The following is a 24459-nucleotide window of genomic DNA, read 5'->3' as shown; positions in this document are numbered from 1 at the left end:
ATGATCTAATTTTTTTTAATTTATAAGAAAAACTCAATTAAATCAAAGATGTACATTTTCGTTTCTTGTTATCGTTCCCGTTTCTTAGGGTAAGATAGACACTATACGCTCTCATGGTTACTTGAGGTCATGTCCTTCTAGCTCAGGGGCGGGTAGGTTTATAGGGCCTAGATGCAGCAATAGGTTTGCGAGGCCAGGTAGGATTAGAGTAGGTAGTTGGAATGTGGGAACTTTGACCGGCAAACGTTATGAACTAGTAGAGACTTTGCGTAAACGTAAAGTGGACATTTTGTGTGTCCAAGAGACTAGATGGAAGGGTCGAGGAGCGGCTAAGATCAAGGACTACAAGTTGTGGTTCTCGGGATCGAGAGTAGCAGGAACGGTGTTGGAATCGTTATAGGCCCACCTTATAACGAGAATGTCGTGGATGTGGGTAGGCGGAGCGATAGGATTATGTCGGTTAGGTTAGTAATCCAGGAGGTGACCTACACGGTCATTAGCGCTTACGCACCACATGCGGGCCTGGGAGAAGCGGAAAAGCGATACTTTTGGGAATCGTTAGACGAGGTTGTGAGAATGTGCCCCCCGGACCATCGATTACTTATTGGTGGAGATCTTAATGGCCATATTGGAACAGATGTTGAGGGTTATACGAGAGTCCATGGGGGCTTTGGGTACGGAGTTAGAAATGCGGAAGGGTGTTCTATTCTCAAATTTGCTGTAGCTCATGAGTTAGTTGTGGCGAATTCGTTTTTCAGGAAGACTGTTGCGCAGTTAGCAACTTTCCACAGCGGGGGTCATAGTACCCAGATTGACTTTTTGTTGATTCTCAGAGGGGATCTTAGGACATGTAGAGACTGTAAGGTCCTGACTGACTTAACTTGCTCCTCCCAACATAGATTGTTGGTCATGGATTTGGTTTTCCAGAGACGGGCCACCAAGAGTGTGAGGCCCGTCAAACCTAAAATCCTGTGGAAGAAGTTGAACGGGGAGAAGGCAGAGACTTTTAAAACTTCGGTTGTTGAGAAAATTGGTGCAGAAGTTGAAACGGTATCCCTTGATAACGCGGATCAGATGTGGAATCGGCTGGCATCTACCACTAGAGAGGTAGCCAAGGAAGCCTTGGGTGTGGCAGTAGGAACATCGAGAGGACATAAGTATGATAGAGAATCATGGTGGCTTAGTGACGAGGTTCAAATCAAAGTCGTGCTTAAGCAACTTAGGTTTAGGGAGCCCATCACCTGTCGGGAGGGGACTGCGGTGGATAGAACTAGGGCCGAAGAGAGATATAAAGAAGCCAAAAGAGAAGCTAAGAAGGCTGTAGCCCGCGCAAAGGAAAAGGCATACGAAGATTTGTACAGGAAACTAGACTCCAAAGAGGGAGTAAACGATATCTACAAGATAACTAAAGCTAGGGATCGAAAGCGCAGGGATCTAGATAGCATCAAGTTTATCAAAGATGAAGCTGGTCAAACCTTAGTAAAGGATGACGAAATTAGGAAACGATGGGAAGGGTATTTCTCATCTCTTTTCATTAGGGAAAGATCTGGGCTTCTCGAAGATCTACAAGAGTCTGATATAGAACAACCCCAGAACAACATGGATTGTGAGAGGATTAACCAAGAGGAAGTACGAGTGGCACTACGAAAGATGGGAAGAAATAAAGCAGTGGGACCGGACCAGATCCCTATTGAGGCGTGGCGGTGCCTTGGTGAGGATGGTGTTAAGTGGCTGACTGGCCTTTTCAATATGACGTTTCGAAGCGCAAAAATGCCTATGGAATGGAGACTAAGCGAGACTATCTCCATCTATAAGAACAAGGGGGATGCTCAAATCTGCGGTAATTATAGAGGCATAAAACTACTTAGTCATACTATGAAGCTTTGGGAGAGAGTGATAGAGACTAGACTTCGACGCATAACAAATTTTTTGGAGAACCAATTTGGTTTCATGCCAGGGCGCTCTTCGATAGAGACAATCCATATTATTAGGAACCTGATGGAGAAGTATAGAGAAAAACAAAAGAACTTAGAGATGGTTTTCATTGACTTAGAAAAGGCCTATGATTGTGTCCCACGAAACTTGATTTGGAAGACCCTTAATGGTAGAAGTATCCCGGGAAAATATATTAGTATTATTAGGGATATGTACGAAGGGGTGAAGTCTTGCGTTCGAACGCCGATGGGAAATACCGAAGATTTTCCAATAGGAGTAGGTCTGCATCAGGGATCGACCCTTAGCCCACTTCTTTTCGCTTTGATCCTTGACGAGCTTTCTCGAGGGATACACGAGTGTATCCCTTGATGCTTGATTTTTGCCGATGATATTGTGCTTATTTTCGAATCTAAGAAGGAGCTTAATAGAAGACTGGAGCAATGGAGGGTGGCCTTAGAAAGCAATGGTCTTAAAGTTAGTAGACAAAAAACGAAATATCTTAGATGTGATTTCCTTAGGAACGATGATGTACAAGATGATGGAGTGAACATCTACATTGGAGACCAGATCCTGCATCTACAAACTTCGTTTAAATACCTTGGCTGGGAGCTCCACAAATCCGGGAGGATAGATGAAGACGTGTCGCACCGCATTAAAGTAGGATGGGTAAAGTGGAGGGCATCGACTGGAGTGTTATGCGACAAGAAGATCCCCCTTAAGCTGAAAGGGAAATTCTTCAAGGTGGCAATTAGACCTGCCATGCTATACGGATCTGAGTGTTGGCCATTGACGAAGGCGCAAGAGCGAAGGATGGAGGTGGCAGAGATGAGGATGCTTAGGTGGACATGCGGTAAAACCATGTTGGATATGATTCCAAATAGTGTTTTAGGGAGAACCTGAAAGTTAGAAGCATCATCGACAAGCTAAGAGAAGAACGGCTTCGATGGTTTGGGCATGTGAGGAGACGACCTCTTACTGCACCTGTCAGGAGAGTCGAGGCACTTTCTGTGACGATCGCTCCAAATCCATATGGACGAACACATCATTCATCGATTTCATTGAAAGGTATTTGACCTCTATATGATACGTTTTGTAAACATTGCATTCTTTTGAAAAGGCACACCATCAATGAAGATTTAAATCAAAGGTTTTCGACATCTGATGATTTCTACATATAGACAATCACCTTAAATAATAGTTTACAATAGTACTTCCGTTGACAATGCAGTCAAAATAAGATACATGGTGATGATTTTGTGAATGCAACGTTTTCTTGAATAAAGCATGCAAGACTCCATGCACATAGCTTGTATAACATGTAAGCAAACAGCGGAAGACTTCTAGGAAACCTGAGAATAAACATGCTAACAAGTGTCAACACAAAGGTTGGTGAGTTCATAGTTTTAGTGTTTCGCATAATCTGTATATAAAAGTGGATAACAAGATTTCAGTTGTTTCATCCAGAAACGTTTATCAATAGATTATACATAACAGAGCACCCTGGTAACTAAGCTTTAACGTTATAATGATAAGTACCCCATTCGTTTTAATACACGCAAACCAACGTGTCCTAAACTCAAATAACACACGTCCGTTAAAAGGCTAGCGCTCTAGCTCGGACGGGGATGTCAAGCCCTATGGATCCATATACTGTTATTCGCGCCCACCAGTCCATATCCTATGTACTGGCAGCTACTAGTTACCAAAGCTAAGGGATTTTCGGTTCAAACTCAGTGTAGAATTTAGTATGTACTTGTATCCATTGCGTTTTAAAATAAATTGCATGTATTCTCAGCCCAAAAATATAGATTGCAAAAGCAATTAAAAAGGGGAGAAAATGAAACTCACACATATAAATATTGTATATCGGTTAATAAAGCATTTGCATGTATTCTCAGCCCAAAAATGTAGAGAGTAAAAGGGATCATATGAAACTCACACATATAAATATTGTATATCGGTTAATAAAGCATTTGCATGTATTCTCAGCCCAAAAATGTAGAGAGTAAAAAGGATCATATGAAACTCACACATATAAATATTGTATATCGGTTAATAAAGCATTTGCATGTATTCTCAGCCCAAAAATGTAGAGAGTAAAAGGGATCATATGAAACTCACCTTAGCAGCACATACAGTTGTTCATCGTAATGTGACCGAAACTCGGTATATCAAAGAATCGTAGATCTCAACCTAGAGAACATGTAGCGACCCCGACAAATCGTCAAATGACGGCGTCATCTACGTATGGTCCCATTACATGGTCGTAAGTCTTTATAACAAAGTTTGACCGAAAGGTATGTCGCATTCATTTCATAAATAAGGGTGTTTCAAAGTTTACAAAAGTAGTTTCCATAATAAGTACATAACAATGTTTAGAGTTTGTATGAAACACGTGCGACACGATTAAAAGTAGTCAAAAAGACGCTCCACGTATGCAAGTATACTCGACATCCAATGCAAGTATCAAATAGTATGAGCGGAAGCATGTATCACCTAAGTTCAAGGACCTGAGAAAAACATAGAGAATCTGTCAACGAAAACGTTGGTGAAATCATAGGTTTAAACAAGTAAATGAGTAATAGTAAGTTGAACCACAAGATTTGCAACATCGATAAAGCCATAGTACATTCTAAAAGTTAATATTCACGAGCACCCAATTATCAAAGCTTAACGTTCCGTCCGTTGAATACCCCATCAATTAGTGCTAGAACAACACTGTTCCCGAAAATATATTTCATTCGTAAACGGTAGCGAACCGTTTGAATGAGGGTTTGTCAAACCCATATGGCCATATAACATAAGTTCTCGCTTACACCATCTGATGTAACTAATGATAATCGGATTGAGGATTTTCGTTCTAAACTCGTATGTAGAATGTTTGTTTTCCCGTTCTTGTGTTCACTTAGTTCAAAAGAATCGTTTATGTTTTCTCATCCCAAAAGTAAGTTCAAAAGAGTAAAAGTGGGACTATGATCTCACCTTTGATTGCAAGAGTGAAATAGTACTTCAACAAGTAAACGTGCAAAGAACAATGCTAGTCTCGACCTAAACAATTAGGTTGTATCAATAACGATAGTCACGAAGGGTCAAAGATGTTCAATTAGTCCTATGGCTCGATACGACTCGATTAATATAGCATGTGAAGCAAATTGTCAAGTTTCATGCAAGATACAAGTATAAAAGCATGTTAGGAAGATTGCATAATTAATTGGTTAAGTTTGACAAAAAGTCAAACTTGGTCGGGTCAAAGTCAACGAAAAAGTCAACATGTTCGGGTCGGGTCCCGGACAAATTTTCCATGCTAATTATTCATATACAAGTATATTAAAACAAGTTTCATGTGAATCGGAGGTCGGTAGCTAGTCAAACATTTCACGTTAAAAGGGACATGGAGGTCAGAATCTGTCCAGGCCATTCGGCGCGCCGCGCGGGGTAGGGGCGCGCCGCGCCACCCTCTGTGCAGGTCTGTTTCTGTTTTTCCAAAGTATGCACGAGCCAAAACCTTTTCCAACCCAACTCTTGACCCGCAAACACTTATAATGCCTATTATATATCGTTGGAAAGGTATTTTGACGAGGAATACAACTAAGTACATTTCATCAATCAAACTTCCACTTACAACAACCAAAAACCGTAATTAAACATTCATAATCAAAGTTTAAGTTCCAAAAACGCATTTTATGATTCGGGCAACCAATTTACATGTATGTTATGCCGTTTCGAAGGTAATCAAACACACATTGCAACAAAACACTTAACAACAATATCTCATAGCATTTGACGCATCAAAAGTTCATGTAAAGCTCATCAAACCCTAATCCAAAATCACAAATTCAACAATCTTGCATATGAAACTAATCCATGTCAACCTACATACCAATTTGAAGCTAGTGATGTTAGGAACACAATTAAAACATGAACTTTCATCATTCAACAACATATGAACACCTAAAACTCAAGATTAAGCAAGCATTCTTTCAATATGAACTAGTTACATCAAAATATCAAAAACGAGCATACAAATCACATAAACAAACTAGACTCGAGCCATAGACACTAATTAACAACCTTATAACTTAAAAATCTCAAGTACACAAGAATTAGTGATTTTAGAAAGTTACCCAAAATTGATGAAATCGGTATGGAAACGAAGAGGAGATCACGAGGAGTTCAAATATGCAATTTGTTTTGATCGAATCCTTCTTGAACGAATTTGGATGATGATTGAAGGTTTGAGGGTTTTGAGAGAAAAAGGTGAAGTATTATTTGGGAGGTGATAAAATGAATGGAGGGGAAAGAGTTGACTAGTTGACCTAGTCATCTCTTTCTCCATTTGGCAACTTTAGTCCCTCAACTTAGGAAACGGGTACGGGAATTACCTAAACGAGATAATTCAAACGCGTATTAACGAGATGTGTTATAAACATATAACGGAACTTAAATAGTTAAACGAAAAAGTAAATGGAAAAAGGCGGGATGTTACAGAACATATGTTGGTCAATAAATGTCTATCAAGCTAGGTCAGGTCATAGTGTATCACAATCCTAATGCTCGAGATCGACATACAAAAGTTATCCAAAGTCGTTTCAAAAAGTCAATTTTGACAATAGTTTAACAAAATGAGACGTGCCTTATATAAAGATTCATTTACTCGGTTAGCAATATTTAAAAATTCACTTTATCAATCTCGTAAACAAGTTGTTTAAATCTTAATTGTAGATTCAAAAGCAATTTCAAATAACATCAATCATAATTCAGTTGATCATATCTTTTAATCCGTTCATCGAAACTATTCGGTGTCTAAATGAAAAGTTATCGATTTTTCGCCAGCTTTCCAAAAACATGTATATCATATACCTTTTACCAGTAATATATGGATTTAATTCCTGATTCATTATAAACTGTTTAAAGACGAAATTTAGCATACAAGCATTTATAAATATATATACTCGAGTACTAGACATGGATACACTATTAATATATAATAGATAAAATATAAGTACTTACGTATTAATATTGAGATTCAATATTGTAGGAAAGTACGTAGATGTAATGAGATGATAAACACTAGGTTTGATTCATAAATATATCCCCGAACATTACCCATAACCTCCTTGGCAATAACCCATAATTTCCTTAGCTCTATCCCGCTCTTAAAACCATTTTGAAAGTGACACACTCATAACCTCGTCGTAGTATTTTATGTATAATACTAATTAATAATATTAATAATAATAAGATTAATAATAATATTAATAATAATAATAATAATAATAATAATAATAATAATAATAATAATATAAATATGGAGTATGATATGTATGTGTGTAAGACAGAGACCAAAATGCTTGAGCTTTTATAGGTGTGGCCTGATTCTGATGCCCATGCGATTGCATGGGTTTTATGCCTATTTGCCATGCGATCACATGGCCGTCAGATCCAGCTCACATATTTTTTGTAATTTTGTTTGTCGACATAATTTAATATAATATATATAATATATTTAATTTAAATAATTAATTATATATTATATTAAATTCACATGCATAGTTGACTTGTAATTTTTGTTCCGATAAGTCGTACGTCATCACTCGACTTATGTCCCGGTTCTGGTTTTTCGAGTGTCTCTTCGTACGTTGAGAAAACTTGTACATTACGTTTCGCGACTCGTACCTTTGTCAAAATATAGTCTTAAATTATTCCTAAACTATACCACTCAAAGTATATCTTAAACATTCGAGTATTTTGGTCATTTACTTCTATAAATCATCGTCTCGTTATTTGTTATTATATATATAATAACAGATTGTTTTATGACCAAGTTAATATTATATTTAAATATATATATTCAATATTTAATAAACACGTTTTTAAAATACATAACACAGGTTATTCATATATCTAATTCCAACAGTTAATATTCCTTATTATTGTATGTGTCCAAGTTACGTTATTTAAACAAACACTTTATCATTTGTTCCGAATACCGTTAAAAATGAATGATTTCTCAAATCAACGTGGACCTCTCAATAGAGACCCGTAATGATATCATAATCCTTAAGAGACTCAGTAAATGTCTTTTACTTGAATCGTTTGGCATAATCTTTTAACTCCGTAGTTAAATATATCAATCAGGTAATCAATCAAATAAGATTAATGCACAGTATCATATACCCAACACTTAGTTATGTTTTCAAGTTATAGTATATGTATCTATTTACATATAATTATTCGTGCATCATCGTGAATAAACGAAAGGTAATTGAATAGTTCAAGAATTTTGAGATTCAGTTTAACAGACTTTGCTTATCGTATCGAAATCATATAAGATTAAGTTTAAATTTGGTCGAAAATTTTCGGGTCATCACACTTTCGGTTGACGGTGTAAGGAGATGGGGTAGACCTACACGTAGGTGGGAGGATATAATAAAGCTCGACTTGAAGGAGCTCTTATTGACCGAGGACATGACTTCTGATAGGAATGCGTGGAGGACTTTAATTAGAATAGATGAGTAGGTTTTGGTTCGTAGGTGTGTTATGTGGTTATGTATGTATGTGGGTTTATGGATATGGGGGAATGTGTGTATGCGTCTTCTTTTAAAGGGATCTACGTATGAATGTTTTTGTGAGCATGTATCTTCATGTTTAGTGTTTTTTCGCGCTTTGCTTTTTACCAGGATCCCCTCTTGGTATTTGGGTATGCTTGTATGTGCAGGTATGTTGTTGTTTGTATGGTTGTTTGTGTTTTTATGTACGCATTTTTTGGGGTCTTGGGTATGGATGCACGCATGTCTATGTAGGTATGTTTTTGGGTATGCATGTTATTGTTTTGTTGTTTGTGTGCTTATGTGGTTGCTTCTATGTTTCTTTATGGACGTAGGCTCGTATGCTTTCGTGTGTATGTTTGTGTATGTAGGTATGTTCCTTATTAGGTATGTTTCGGTTCGGATGTAGGTATGTATGTATGTATGTATGTATGTATGTATGTATGTATATATGTATGTATGTAGGTATGTATGTATGTATGTATGTATGTATGTATGTATATATGGATGGTTGTGGGGTGTATGTACGTATGTAGATATGCATGTTTTGGTGTGTTTATGGTTGTTTGTATATGGTCATATATTGTTATTGTTCTTTTAGTGTACCACTTTCCAGGTATGCCTTAAGCACCTCAGCAGCCTAAGGTACGTTTCCCATATATATTTATATACATTTATTATATATATATATATATATATATATATATATATATATATATATATATATATTATCTTTTTTTCTATAACTTTTTTTTCCTAATTACGGCCCTACTAAGTGAGCCAATAGCGAGTGTCGATTTATTGGCAACTCGATTGCTACTTAGAGCCTAAATTGAATTTCAGGCATGTCTCTAAATCCCATGAAAATTTGATCCCACCATTTTCATGGAGTCTCCATTTAATTATTTCTTTATTTAATTTTATTTTAGTTTTATTCATTTATTTATCTATTTATTATTTATTTATTTATTATTATTTTTATTTTATTATTATTAATATATATATATATATATATATATATATATATATATATATATATATATAAATTTTCTTCTATTTTTTTTTTCCTTTATCTGGCCGGAGGTCCGCTTGGAAGCAATCTCTTTATCCTTCGAATCGAGAGAGGGATGACTCTCTCTACTCTTGTGAGTGTTTCACTCGGGGTGGAGAAACGACTTCTCTTTACTCAAGGGTAGAGGAAGGATTGACTACGTCTCACCTCCCCCATACCCCACACATATGTGATTGGGTTTTGCTGTTGTTGTATGTACAAGCTGTAAAGCACAACGTACAACAATGTAACTTAAATAGTTGAATCGAAATTAATTCATTTACTATTCATATGAATAGTAAATAAAACGAAATTAATTAATTTATTATTCACATGGAAGCGACATGATAGAAATTATTAATTATAAGTTACATAACATACCCCTAAAGTATTTGAGAAATACGACTTTTTAAAATTTTAAAATTCAAATTTGATTCGAATTATTATTATATTATTACTTTATCATAATTATTATATTATATTTATATTATTATAATATTATATTATTATATTATATATCTTTGTCTAGTCAAAAACTAGGAAAACACATATTATGTGTACAAACTTTATATTACGAATTTTTTTTTACAACTAGTTTTATAAAGCTTAGAATAAAAACAGATATATATTTATTCAAATATAAAAGTGAAATTTTTACTCATACTTTTACCCATCTATTATTAGCAACAGAGTACGAAATACCGTCCGTGAAAAACTGTCAGTAGAATGAGACAAAGAGGCGGCTAACATTAAGCACATTTGATTCTCCATAAACTTTTATATATATTTTAATATTATATATATATATATATATATATATATATATATACATCATTCGATTTCAGTTTCTGCTAGATACAAAACACACACACATTTTACATTCATATATATTACTCCCACCGCATTATTATTGTTATTATTTATATTTATATTATTAATATTATAAATATTATTAATATTAAGATTATTAATATTAATCTTATTATTAAGAAGTATTATTATTAGTATTATTATTAGTATTACACATAAAATACTACGACAGGGTTATGTTCAAGTGATTTCAAAACGGGTTTTCAAATAGGTTAAAGCTAAGGAAATTATGGGTATTGTTCGGGGGTATTGTTCGTGAATCAAAGGCCAACCTTGCATTTATCATTTCCGTTGCGTCTGCATACTTTTCCTGCAATATTGAACCACAATATTGATACATGAGTTTCATTTGCTCCATTTTTAAATGATTTTGCAATATATATTTTTGGGTTGAGAATGCATGCGCTGCTTTTATAAATGTTTGACGAAATAGACACAAGTACTTAAAAATATTCTACAACTGAATTATTATACCGGATATCACCCCTTTTTTCTTGGTAACCTAAGAATTAGTGAACTGGCCACTAATTGACGCGAATCCTAAAGATAGATCTATGAGCACTAACGACCCCCATCCTGAGAGTTTGGATGCTTTAGTACTTCGATTTTTGTACAGATGTGTTAATCCTGTACGTATACATATATGTTAATCCTGTATTTTTTGGGGATATCTGATGTCGTAGCGTGGGGGTATGAAATAGTTTATATTTTTACTAGGAAAAGCGATACAAATTACACAAGTTTTAATTATTTATTTACAAATAGGATATACCTAAACCTTGCTACAACACTATAGGCAGTGTACCTAATCGTAGAGTAGTGTAGTTTTTAGTAAGTCCGGTTCGTTCCACAGGGAGCTGGCTTATTTCACACTATATTTTAAACAATTATATTCGTACAAAATATATTATATTAATAATATATAAAAGTGGTTTTACCGTTTAATTACCGGTTTGTCTATTTTATATTTTAAGCGAAGCGTAAAGTAAATGACGATATTTAACTAACAATATAAAATAAATAACAATAATTAAAATGACAATAAATAAAAGTACGAGGAAATATGAAATAAAATATATTATGCTTATTTAAACTTCCGTAACCATGATGGTTGACGTGTTGATTTTAGTTTTATGCCCATGGGTTAATTGTCCTTTGTCCTGGATTATTTAATATGTCCGTCTGGTTTTTGTCCATAACAGTCCATCGGTCATAAATTTAAAGTGCGAGTGTCCTCGTCAATTTATTCTTATACCCGAAGTCATATATTCCAACTAATTGGGGACTTAAACTGTAACAAGGTTTTAATACTTTGTTTAATAATTACACCAGGATATCGACTGCGTGTAATCCAAGGTTTTAATACTTTGTTATCAATTATGCCAAGTGTCCTTGTACATAATTTCACCCCTGTTTTAATAATTCCATAGACTATTAATCCATTCCCGTGTCCGGTTAAATGAACGATTATTCGTACATATAAATACCCCGCCCATCGTGTCCGATCGAGTGTATATGGTTATTTATAGGTACATCTAATTGTAAATCTTTATATTAAAATTAACAAACTATCATTTAGTTAAACAAATATAAAGCCCATTAATAGCCCATAGTCTAATTTCCACAAGTGTCGTTCTTTTGTCCAAACCTCAATTATGGTACAAAGCTCAATTACCCAATTTTAATATTTTTAGCCCAACATCATGATTACTTCGTCTTAAATAAGCATAATAATAACTTAAGTACGAGACATTAATTTAAAAAGGAGAACATAGCTTACATTGATTATTTATCGCGTAGTGTTACACGGACAGAGCTCCGACTTTAAAACCCTTAAAATAACCTTTACATAACCTGAACTAATCTAATATAACACTAATCTATATTATATATATATATATATATATATATATATATATATATATATATATATATATATATATATATATATATATATATATATATATATTGTAATGACCCGCACTTTTTCGATCGTTCTATACTTATAAGATTAATATTTATATAAATTAAACCTTACCAACATGATAAGCAATCCAAATTGTTGAGATTTATGTTTCCGAAAAGAGTTTTACACAACGTTTGACCGTCTAGTTTGACCGATGATATCACGAACTATACAATATATGATAATTATACGTTTATGTATATATACATATTTAACATGATTAATGAATGTTTTAATATCTCATTTTGTATTAATAACAATAAGTTATAAGTATATTATGAAACTACTAACTTAAGTTTTCAAAACGATAACCATACGTAACGTTATTTGACATAAATACTTATAACCTATAATGTTTATACATATATCGTATATGTAATGTATTTAATCACTTTTAAGGACTTAAATACATAGAATCATATAAGTGTATTCACAAAAGATAGCTATATTTGAATCCTCATTCTATTTTTCACAAGATTTCTATACGTATATCTAGAGTATATGTACTCGTATCATACCTAACTTCTATACGTATTTACTATTGGTATATACACATCAAATCACCACCTAACTAGCCCTTGTTACTGCCCTAAGGTAGAGGTAATTGCTTTTGTATGATTGTTTGACAAATACACAAGATTACAAGCTTAAAATTTTGTCCTTGCTCCCCCCTAAATCACGTTTTTAAGGAGGATCATGTATCCTCATTTTGATTCAACTTTCACTTCCATTTTCTAGCTAAAACACACACTCTTTCTTAACCCTTAAACTCCATAACCATTCAGCAAGAAACCATGAAGATCTAGCCATAGAAACAAGCCTTAATCACCATAAGAAAACCCTTACAAAAACACTTCAAGAATCCTTTCCAAGAACACAAACTTACTTCCAATCTTTCATCCAATTCCATCACCCTTTTGGTTCTAGGTTCTTACTCCTATTTTACAGCAATCTTGTCCAAGTAACTTGAGGTAGTAACTTTGTTCATAACCTTATTCGATTCATATATATATAGCTATCTTATTTTGTGGTATAAAATTTTAACAACAAGAACATAGTTTGAATGTTTTCAAACTTGTTTGCAAACTAAATAGATCCTTCTAACTTAACTTTTGAAATACTTCAAGACCTGTAATATATCTTAAATATATGCTAATTTAACAAGGTTTAACTTGGTTTTTCAAAGAACACCTTAAAAACTGTTTTTACGACGTCGGAGTGTAACCGGGGGCTGTTTTGGGTTGGATAATTAAAAACCATCTTAAACTTTGAATTGGAGGTTTATTTTCTGGAAAAATGATTTTTACTATGAATATGATAACACATAAAAATTTCATGATTTAACTCAAAGTATAAGTATTTTTAGAAAAATAATCATTTAAGGTTGTTTACATGATGGAAAATGATTAACTTCATAAGTTTCACTAAAGTTTGACCTATGACCTGTGATTTCGAATACAAACTAAGGTATTTACAGTTCATAGTCTTAAAGAGGGACTCTATCCAAGGAAGTGGCAAGTTGAATCAACGAAAACGGAGTTGTAACGAAGAAACTATGACCAAAACGAGATCGGATATCTAAGACTAGTTTAGCTACGAAAATAATTGGAGAAAATTAAATAAATCACATCTTTTTAAAATAACATGATATTTTATATATATGTACTCATAATTTAATTTTATATGGTTCAGGATCACCCGTAAACAATACGAGAAGATTAATCATAAGATCCCATGATTGTACGCAACACGTCATTTGACAACACCGGTACTTTATGTACGCAACACGTCATTAGACAACACCGGTACCGTGGGTCAAGATTAATCTCGACCAATACATATACGATGGGGGTTTTTATTTATTTCATTGGGGGTTTATTAAACACCTAAATATGAACCATTAAAATTGAATTACTAACATCGGACTGCTAACTACGGACTAAGAAATTATTAAAACTATTAAAAGTATAATAAGTATATATATGTGACGATTGTTTAAAATGGAAATATATTGATAAACTATATATGGATAGGTTCGTGATATCAACCGGAGACCAAGTCAAAATATATATATCTTCAAGGCAAAAGTGAGTATATAGTCCCACTTTTAAACTCTAAATATTTCGGGATGAGAATACATGTATTTTATGTTTTACGTTATGGATACAAGTAACTGAAAAATATATTCTACGTTGAGTTGTACCACTGGCATACTTCCCTGTAGCTTGGTAACTAATATTTACAGCGGTATTGTAAACGCGAATCCTGTTGATAGATCTATCGGGCCTGACAACCCCAACCGGACTGGACGACCAGTATTCAACGGTTGCACAGTACTTCGTTTCGTGACTACACTTGGTACGGTGTAGTAAGATTTCATAATAAAGGGAATATGCGACGTGATTAAATGTTAAGTATGGTTACCAAGTGCTCAACCACTTAGAATATTTTTATTAAAACGTTTATATATGAAATCTTGTGGTCTATATATATATTGCTGCCGGCATTAAACCTATATCTCACCAACTTTATGTTGACGTTTTAAACATGTCTATTCTCAGGTGATAATTAGAAACTTCCGCTGCAACATGTTGAATTTAAACAAGATCTTGAGTATGCATATTTGTGTCAAAAATAAAACTGCATATCGGAGGATTTGTAATGTAAAATATGCTAGAAATCGTATTGTTATCATCACATGTAAAGTTTGTAAGTCTAAGATTATCGCTAAACGATAATCATCTTTTTATTGTCTAAAGCTTGTATTAAAATAAGAGTTATGGTTTGTAATGTAAAATAAATGCAGTTGTTCTTTTAAAAATGTCGCATATAGAGGTCAATACCTCGCAATGAAATCATACGTTATCTAACTCGTTCTTATGGTTAAGGACGGGTTATGACATGTGGTATCAGAGCGGTGGTCTTAGCGAACCAGGTTTGCATTGGTGTGTCTAACTGATAAGTCGTTAGGATACATTAGTAAGTCTGGACTTTGACCGGGTCTGATTTAAAAACCATTGCTTATCATTGTTGGTTAAAATTTATATGTAAATATTATGTAGTACTAATGGGTTAGTTGTTGTGTGATAGATGTCGGGCTCAAAACTTGTCATCACGTTCAGCGACTCCGAACCAGAATCTTCAGATGGTGTTCCAGTCATTAACCTATCCGATGACGAAAATAATATCTTTGGGGAAGACTCACAAATTCCGGATGAACCGACTATAGAGAACCCGGAAAGTGAACCCGAGGAGGAAAGTGAACCCGAGGAGGAAAGTGAACCCGAGGAGGAAAGTGAACCCGAGGAAGAAATACAGGAAATTACAAAAGACGAGTTCGAACTAGGAAAGAAACGAAAGGCTAATGAATTAGAAAATTCAAATCCCGAGTTTAGTAAGGATGATGTGGCACCAACTCCACTAGACACTACCACCCCTATTCCCGCTATTCCTATTCGTTCTATCCCGGCATCCAGTTCTTCAGTCCCACAGCCAAAATATAGGCAGACAGCCAGGATAAGCGTTAAGCGATTCTTTGAACCTAAACGTCCTAGAAAATAGACCAAACGATGCGCTGCCGTATTAAACCATGGGATCATATAATGTTTTGTATAATATTATTAGTGTGGTTTGCTTAATGTTCGATGTAAGATAAGCATATGTAAAATAGTGAAGTGTGAAATGCAATAATTTTCCATGGTTAAGTATTATTTAGATGGTAGTAATTGATTCTGTACTAAGCTATTAAGTATGGACATTAACGGGTAGGTACTACTCTAGATATAATTGTAAAACGCTAATAAGAAGAAAAGGCTTTTATAATAATACCTGGTTCATATTATTAATAAGCTATAATGTACTGTAAATATACACTACATCTATAATATTCCATGTGAATAATTATTTTCTTTTCATTCTTATAGAAGAATATGGCGCGATTGAACCGAATGACGGAACAAGAAATCCAGGAACTCATCAATCAGCGAGTGAACGACAGAATGTTATGGGTCGAGGCTGCAAGAGGTGCTGCAGTTAACCCAAATCCTCGTGTGGGGTGCACTTACAAAACTTTTCAAGCTTGCAAGCCCTCATCATTCAGTGGAACAGAAGGACCGATCGGTTTAACCCGGTGGATAGAAAAGATGGAGACTGTGTTTAAAATAAGTGGTTGTGTTGAAAAGGACATGACCAAGTATGCATCGTGCACTTTACAAGATAGTGCACTCACGTGGTGGAAAAATTATGTGAAGGCTGTAGGAGGAGATGTAGCTTATGATACTCCATGGGAAGAATTCAAAACAATGTTAATCAACGAGTATTGTCCAAGGAACGAGGTTAGGAAGTTGGAAGATGAGTTACGAAGTCTGAAGGTTATTGGTACTGAAATCACCAACTACAATCAGCGATTCATGGAATTAGTTTTGCTATGTCCTGAATTGGTTCCAACCGAAGAACGGAAGATTGAAATGTACAAAGATGGTTTGCCCAAAAAGGTCAAGGCAAATGTTACAGCATCGAAACCTAAGACAATTCATGAAGCTATAACCATGGCAAACGAGCTAATGGATCAGGTCATCATGGATAAGAAAGTATCCAATACTGATGTGAAGGTATCAGGTAACAAAAGAAAGTGGAATGGAAATTATGATCGAGGTAACCAACAACAATCTTTTAAGAAACAAGAAATCACGCAAGGTGCGGGTAGTGGTTTAAGCTTTGGTTACAAAGGACAAAATCCTTTATGTAACCGATGCCACAAACATCACTCTGGCTACTGTAATGTGGTATGCAACAAATGTAATCGAAAGGGTCATCTTGCTGAAGATTGTAGGGCCCTCGTTACAAATACAAATGGTACCAAGACTCGTGCCACCAATGCAAATAGAACTGCTTTGGCTACCATTACTTGTTATGGGTGTGGAAAACAAGGTCACTATAAGAGCCAGTGTCCGAATCCAGAGAAGAATAATGGATCTGCACGTGGAAGAGCATTTGTTATTAATGCTAGAGAGGCGTGTGAAGACCCGGAGCTTGTTACGGGTACGTTTACCATTAATAACTTATCCGCATCTATTATATTTGATACTGGTGCTGATAGAAGTTACGTGTGTAGAGACTTTCACGCTAAATTGAATTGTTCATCATTACCTCTAGATGCTAAGTACATGATTGAGTTAGCTAATGGTAAACTAATTAAAGCCGATAAAATTTGCTTTGATTGTAAAATAAATTTAGCCGGAGAAACATTTAAGATTGATTTGATACCCGTAGAATTAGGAAGTTTTGATGTAATAGTCGGCATGGACTGGATGTCCAAAATAGGAGCTGAAGTTGTGTGCGCCAAGAAGGCAATTCGCATTCCTCGTAAGAATAAAACGCCAGTAATGATTTATGGAGAGAAGGGTAACTCAAAGCTAAAACTCATTAGTTATTTGAAAGCTCAAAAGTGCTCGAAGAAAGGGTGCTATGCTATCTTAGCACATGTTAATAAAGTCGAAAAGAAAGAAAAAGAGAAGTGCATCAATGACGTGCCTGTGGCAAGAGATTTTCCTGAAGTATTTCCGGAAGAGTTGCCGGGATTACCTCCATTTAGATCTGTAGAATTTCAAATAGATTTAGTACCAGGAGCTGCACCAGTGGCTCGTGCTCCATATAGACTTGCACCGTCCGAATTAAAAGAACTTCAAAGTCAGTTAAAAGAATTACTAGACCGTGGATTCATACGACCAAGCACTTCACCGTGGGGAGCTCCAATTTTGTTTGTTAAGAAGAAAGATGGATCTTTTAGGATGTGTATAGATTATCGTGAATTAAATAAGTTAACTATCAAGAATCGGTATCCACTACCGAGAATTGATGACTTATTTGATCAACTGCAAGGATCATGTGTTTATTCGAAAATCGACCTAAGATCGGGTTATCATCAATTACGTGTCAAAGAAGAGGACATTCCGAAAACTGCTTTTCGGACACGTTATGGTCATTACGAATTTTTGGTCATGCCGTTTGGATTGACGAATGCGCCAGCTGTATTCATGGACCTCATGAATCGAGTTTGTAGTCCATATTTAGATAAGTTTGTTATCGTTTTCATTGATGATATTCTTATCTATATCTCACCAACTTTATGTTGACGTTTTAAACATGTCTATTCTCAGGTGATAATTAGAAGCTTCCGCTGCAACATGTTGAATTTAAACAAGATCTTGAGTATGCATATTTGTGTCAAAAATAAAACTGCATATCGGAGGATTTGTAATGTAAAATATGCTAGAAATCGTATTGTTATCATCACATGTAAAGTTTGTAAGTCTAAGATTATCGCTAAACGATAATCATCTTTTTATTGTCTAAAGCTTGTATTAAAATAAGAGTTATGGTTTGTAATGTAAAATAAATGCAGTTGTTCTTTTAAAAATGTCGCATATAGAGGTCAATACCTCACAATGAAATCATACGTTATCTAACTCGTTCTTATGGTTAAGGACGGGTTATGACATATATATATATATATATATATATATATATATATATATATATATATATATATATATATATATATATATATTATACTACGGAGTATTATTATTATTACGTTATTTTTACTCGCAGAATTCGTGACCTTTTATAGGCATTTTAGAATTTGGCAGCTCCGCGAGTCGTGGAGTTTTTGGCCTTCAAACTCCGCGAGTCGTGGAGTTTGAAAATCCAGCTCACAAACTTTTGGCTCCTAGCTTGTCGACATAATAAATATATAAATATAAAATATAAATAATTAATATAATTATTTATATATTTATTATATTCTTGTGCATAACTGACTTGTGATTTTTGGTCCGTTGCGTCGGGCGTTGATAGTTGACTCATGTCCCGGTTCCAGATTTTCGAACGTCCTTGCGTACAATTTAATATTTTGTACTTTGCGTTCCGCAACTTGTACTTTTGTCATTTTTAGACGTTTTTCATCAATAAATTGAACCACTTGGATTGTATCTTGTACATTTGAGCTTTTTGGTCATTTGCATCTTCAAATCGTCATTTTCGCCTTTTGTCTTTGCACTTATTTAATATAAACGATTACAACTTAAAATAGGACAATTACAACTAAATAATTTACATATTGGGAGGATATTGCTACTAAATATATGTTCATTTGGAGCACTATCAAATATCCCCACACTTGAGCGTTGCTTGTCCTCAAGCAATACATAACTTGAAATAATATAATACATCACACGAATCACTTTTTTATTCTTCACACTTTGTACATCAGTGATTTTGATATGGCGGTATAAATAATGATAGTAACGATAGAACCATGGTTAAAGGTGGGTGTGTCATCCACAGTTGCCTCGGGTTTAGGTCAACGACACTTGCAATCAAATAGCCGATTTACTTTCGGTTTTCAAAGCAAAGTGCACATTTGAAAGACGGTTTACAGCCCCACATGACTATGAAAATGTAGATCCTTAAGGAAATTGGATCTTTATGAAAATATTTGATCTTTTTTTATTTTATTTTATATTTTTTTCTGTTTTCTGTTTTTAAATAAAAATATTTAAATAAAACTTATATTTTTATAAAATAAAAATAAAGAAACTTTACAAAACTTAAATATTTAATAAATTCTTAAAAATATTTATATTTTTGTTTTCTTTTTATATTTTCGAATAATAAAAAACGTATTTTTACAAAAGTGAATTTTAATAAAATTAAACTAAAAATAAAAATCTTTTTTTTTAAATATTTAGCGTTGCGCTTTCGGCGTTTAAGAGTTCCCCGGCAGCGGCGCCAAAAATACTTGATAGTTAAAGCTAAGGGGTATAAAATACTATTAAATTTTACAAGAAAATACTATTAAATACGATACAATTTTACACAAGATATTTATTTATTTATTGAATGGATATACTTAAACCTTGCTACAACACTTATAGGCAGTGTACCTAATCATACAGTAGTGTAGTTTTTAGTAAGTCCGGTTCGTTCCACAGGGAAAATCTTTAAACAAAGCTTAACGCTATATTAGTTTACTTTTATAAAAATACAAATATATATATAAGTAATATTATTATTATAAAGGGGGGTTTTTACCGTTTAATGACCGGTTTGTCGATTTTAAAACTTTAGTCGCAGTTAAAACCAAATGTAAAATATCAAATAAATAAAAGACTTAATTTAAAGCGTAAAGTAAATAACGATAATGAAATTGCGATAAATGAAAGTGCGATAAAATAAACTTGCGATAATTAAAAAGTACGATAATTAAAAGTGTAATTAAATACAATAACAATAAAAATGCGATAATTAGAAGTGCAATTAAATATAAATAAAGGAAATTAAATATGAAATAAAAGAATTATGCTTATTTAAACTTCCGTAATCATGATGTTTGACGTGTTGATTTTAGTTTTATGCCCATGGGTTAATTGTCCTTTGTCCTGGATTATTTAATATGTCTATACGGATTTGTCCATAATAGTCCATCAGTCATAAATATAAAGAGCAAAAGCCTTCGTCAAATTATTCTTATTCCCGAAGTCAAATATTTCAACTAATTGGGAATTCGAATTGTAACAAGGTTTTAATACTTTGTTTAATGAATACACCAGGTTATCGACTGCGTGTAAACTAAGGTTTTTCTACTTTGTTAACAATTACACCAATTACCCTTGAATGTAATTCACCCCTGTTTCAACAAGTCTATTAACTATTAATCCAGTTCCGTGTCCGGTAAAATGAATAATTATTGGTATTTATAGATATCCCGCCCACCGTACCCAGTAAAGCGTAAGTGGTTATATATAAATACGTCGAATTATAAGTTTGTATATTAAATTAACAAGGTATTGTTTAGTTAATATAAAACCCATTAATAGCCCATAGTCTAATTTTCATAAGTGTCGTTCTTTTATCCAAACCCCAATTATGGTACAAAGCCCAATTACCCAATTTTAGTAATTAGCCCAACATCATGATTACTTCGGATTAAATAAGCATAATAATAACTTAGCTACGAGACATTAAATTAAAAAAGTTGAACATAACTTACAATGATTAAAAATAGCGTAGCGTTACACGGACAGAATTTCGACTTACACCCTTACAACATTCGCTAACATACCCTTATTATTAGGATTAAAATTAAAATTAAAATTAAAATATAAATTATAAATATAAATATTACGTTTAGATAGATGGATGGATATATATGTTATATTTTTTACGATCAGAATGCGCGAGCTTTATAGGCAATTTCAATATTTGGGGCTCCGCGACTCGCGGCCTTTTTGCTCTTCAAACTCCACGAGTCGCGGAGTTTGTAATTACAGCTCACTCCATTTTGGCTCTTTGTTTACCGACGGTTTATTATATAAATATAATATATATATAATTTATATAATTAATTATATATTATATTATATTTATATACATAGTTAACTTGTAATTTTTAGTCCGTTGCGTCGAGCGTTGAGAGTTGACTCTGGTCCCGGTTCTGGATTTTTGAACGTCCTTGCGTACAATTTAATATCTTGTACTTTGCGTTTTGAATCTTGTACTCTTGTAATTTCGAGACGTTTCTTATCAATAATTGGAACCTCTTTGATTGTATTTTGTACTTTTGAGCTTTTTGGTCGTTTGCGTCTTCAATTCGTCGAATCTGTCTTTTGTCTTCACCTTTTATTATTTAAACGAATATCACTTTTAAATAGAACAATTGCAACTAAAAGCTTGTCTTTCTTGAGGAATAATGCTATGAAATATATGTTCGTTTTTAGCATTATCAAATATTCCCACACTTGAGCGTTGCTTGTCCTCAAGCAATATCGTCTTGAAATACTAGAATCACTTCTTTATTCTTCACACTTTGTACATCAGTGATTTCTATACGGCGGTATAAACAATGGTAGTAACGATATGGTTTACAGTCCCACATGACTATAAAAATTTAGATCCATTAAGGAAATTGGATCTTTATGAAAACATTTGATATTTTGAAAATTAAATCTAGTTTTTACCCTAGATAAGTTTTCCGGAATAACCCTTCACCGGTGTTTGCAAAATATTTTTGTGGGTTTGGTGGGTTTCAGATTTGAAAATTTTAGCTCAAAACTTATGGTTTTGTGTCACCCACTTGCTAACCTTGTATTTGGAAAGCAACACGTCCAGTTTACTTGTCCCGTATATTACCTTTCGGTAAACTACCATCCGGTTGTAAAGGAAAGCGTTGAACAAGCAACTGTTAAGGCAATGTCCCCTGACATGCTTTTAATTATGGTCTATAACGTGTCGAACGCAATTACTATCCTTTGTAGGAGCAATAGTAAAGCTCACCCTTATGATTTTTTGGTCTGGCACAAGGTCCTGTCTTTGACCATGCTATGCAACCACCGTTCTTACGGTTGACACCCGATTTGGTTCAGGTGACCTAATGAACTCCAGGTGAATTCCTAGGATTTTACGTTCAATGGTAATGAACGCATTGAAAATGGGTTTTCAGAAAACAAATCGGTTTATAATTTGATCAAAATATTTTCTCGTTCAAGCTCGAGTTTAGATATCATTGAATTCCATGAGTTTGAATTCTCAATCTTTAAGGTCAATCTCTAGGATTGAGTAATATCAGGCTTAAAAGCTGATTTTTAATCTTTAAGGAGATTATCCTTTCTGGAGATCTGATTCATTAGTCTTATCAAGCTAATTTGCACGATGCCCTCCCCATTTTACAAGACAGATCCTCTCATGGTTAGGATAAGTCTGACCACTTGGCGACCCTGTTTAATGCTGAGGTCCGTAGATTTCCTGCTGATTTTAGTGATGACTTTTCTAGATTTTTCGCCAACCTACAGCTGGTCTGGACGACAACTTCTTGACCTAAATCAAGAAGCGCGTGTCTTTTTCGGAAGACTTTACTTCCTTTTAATGATGGAATTGATTCATCGTGTAGATCCATCTCTTCTTTTCTTTCATCGGGTAAAACAGTTTAGTTTAGTCCAAAGCAAAAGTATTTTCAGTTATTTGTTACATAAATATGTGACATATGTTTAAAATATCTTGGTAAATTTTCCCACACTTGGCTTTTATTTTCCTTTTTATTGTCCTCTATTCCATTTTAAATGAATTCTAACATTTTGGTTTGTTTCTTAATTTATGTCCTTTCCGAGTTAACAATAATTTCGGTGTTAAAACCTAGTTTTATCGTTCATAAATATGTATAAACATGATTTTGAGTTCATTTAATTGAAAATTTTGAAAATTTTTACTAGAATTGGGTAGTCAGTATATAAGACTAGGGTTGTTCTTTATTATCAGAGAGCACTAGATTCTAATACAACTACTACTTTACTAGTATTTCTAATGGTAACCAAGTGTATAAAGTAAAAATTTTAAAATCCGAAAGAATTTAACCCCTTCCCACACTTAAGATCTTGCAATGCCCTCATTTGCAAGAAATCAGTAACAATTTAAATTATTGAGGGTGATTTGTGTGAAAATGATTAAATTTTACCAAAGTTTCCAAACATATTTGTGTTTGTGTTGAATGATAAATGGTGCACATCATTTGTTCATTCATTCTCGTTGTTATTTCACATATATTTTGCATCTTGTCGTCAAAATTAGTTGCTTTTGCTGAACTTAATGCCAGTCTTTGAAAATGCGTTGTTTTACCCTGTTGTGTACATAAGATAAACTGCAAACATATATACATATTTTTGAAGTTTGGTATATTACCCCACATTCAAAAATTATTAAAATCTAAGAATAAAAGTTAGAAAATTATAAAAACTATTACAATATTAACATAAGTATTAAACGTATCAACATTACAAATTACAAAATAAATAAAACTAAGTAGACTAGGGATGATACTGATACCAGTAGGGGTTCCATGCATAACCATAGGTGCTATAAAATGCTTCTGCTGGGTTATACGTAGGATACGGGGGTTGAATCTCTATAGACCAGGGAGGGAATATGGGCGATGGAGTAGGAATATAATTTCTACCTATATGTTGGCAATAAGCTATGATTTGGTTTTGATGAACTTGCCATTCTTCAAATGCTCTATGTCTAGCATTTTCATACTC

General features: G+C 33.9%; 1 protein-coding gene across 1 annotated transcript; it reads left to right on the top strand.

Moving 5' to 3' along the window:
• The first annotated feature begins 453 nt into the window (after positions 1 to 453).
• LOC139842067 (uncharacterized) lies at positions 454 to 1610 on the top strand. The gene is made up of 2 exons (XM_071832244.1): positions 454 to 1514; positions 1583 to 1610. Exons 1-2 carry the CDS (start codon positions 454 to 456, stop codon positions 1608 to 1610), a joined length of 1089 nt encoding a protein of 362 aa, XP_071688345.1.
• The last annotated feature ends 22849 nt before the right edge of the window (positions 1611 to 24459 follow it).

Source organism: Rutidosis leptorrhynchoides, chromosome 4 (genome assembly GCF_046630445.1).
Source record: "Rutidosis leptorrhynchoides isolate AG116_Rl617_1_P2 chromosome 4, CSIRO_AGI_Rlap_v1, whole genome shotgun sequence".
Classification (NCBI taxonomy): Eukaryota; Viridiplantae; Streptophyta; class Magnoliopsida; order Asterales; family Asteraceae; genus Rutidosis; species Rutidosis leptorrhynchoides.
Note: the sequence above shows the minus strand (reverse complement) of the source record. Positions and strands in the feature narration are given on the sequence as shown.

Bases quoted from the DNA above. Each gene is read 5' to 3' on its own strand.
- LOC139842067 (XM_071832244.1), top strand. From the start codon at position 454: ATGTCGGTTAGGTTAGTAATCCAGGAGGTGACCTACACGGTCATTAGC. The intron at 1,515-1,582 runs GTATTTCTCATC...AGTCTGATATAG, and splicing joins ATTAGGAAACGATGGGAAGG to AACAACCCCAGAACAACATG.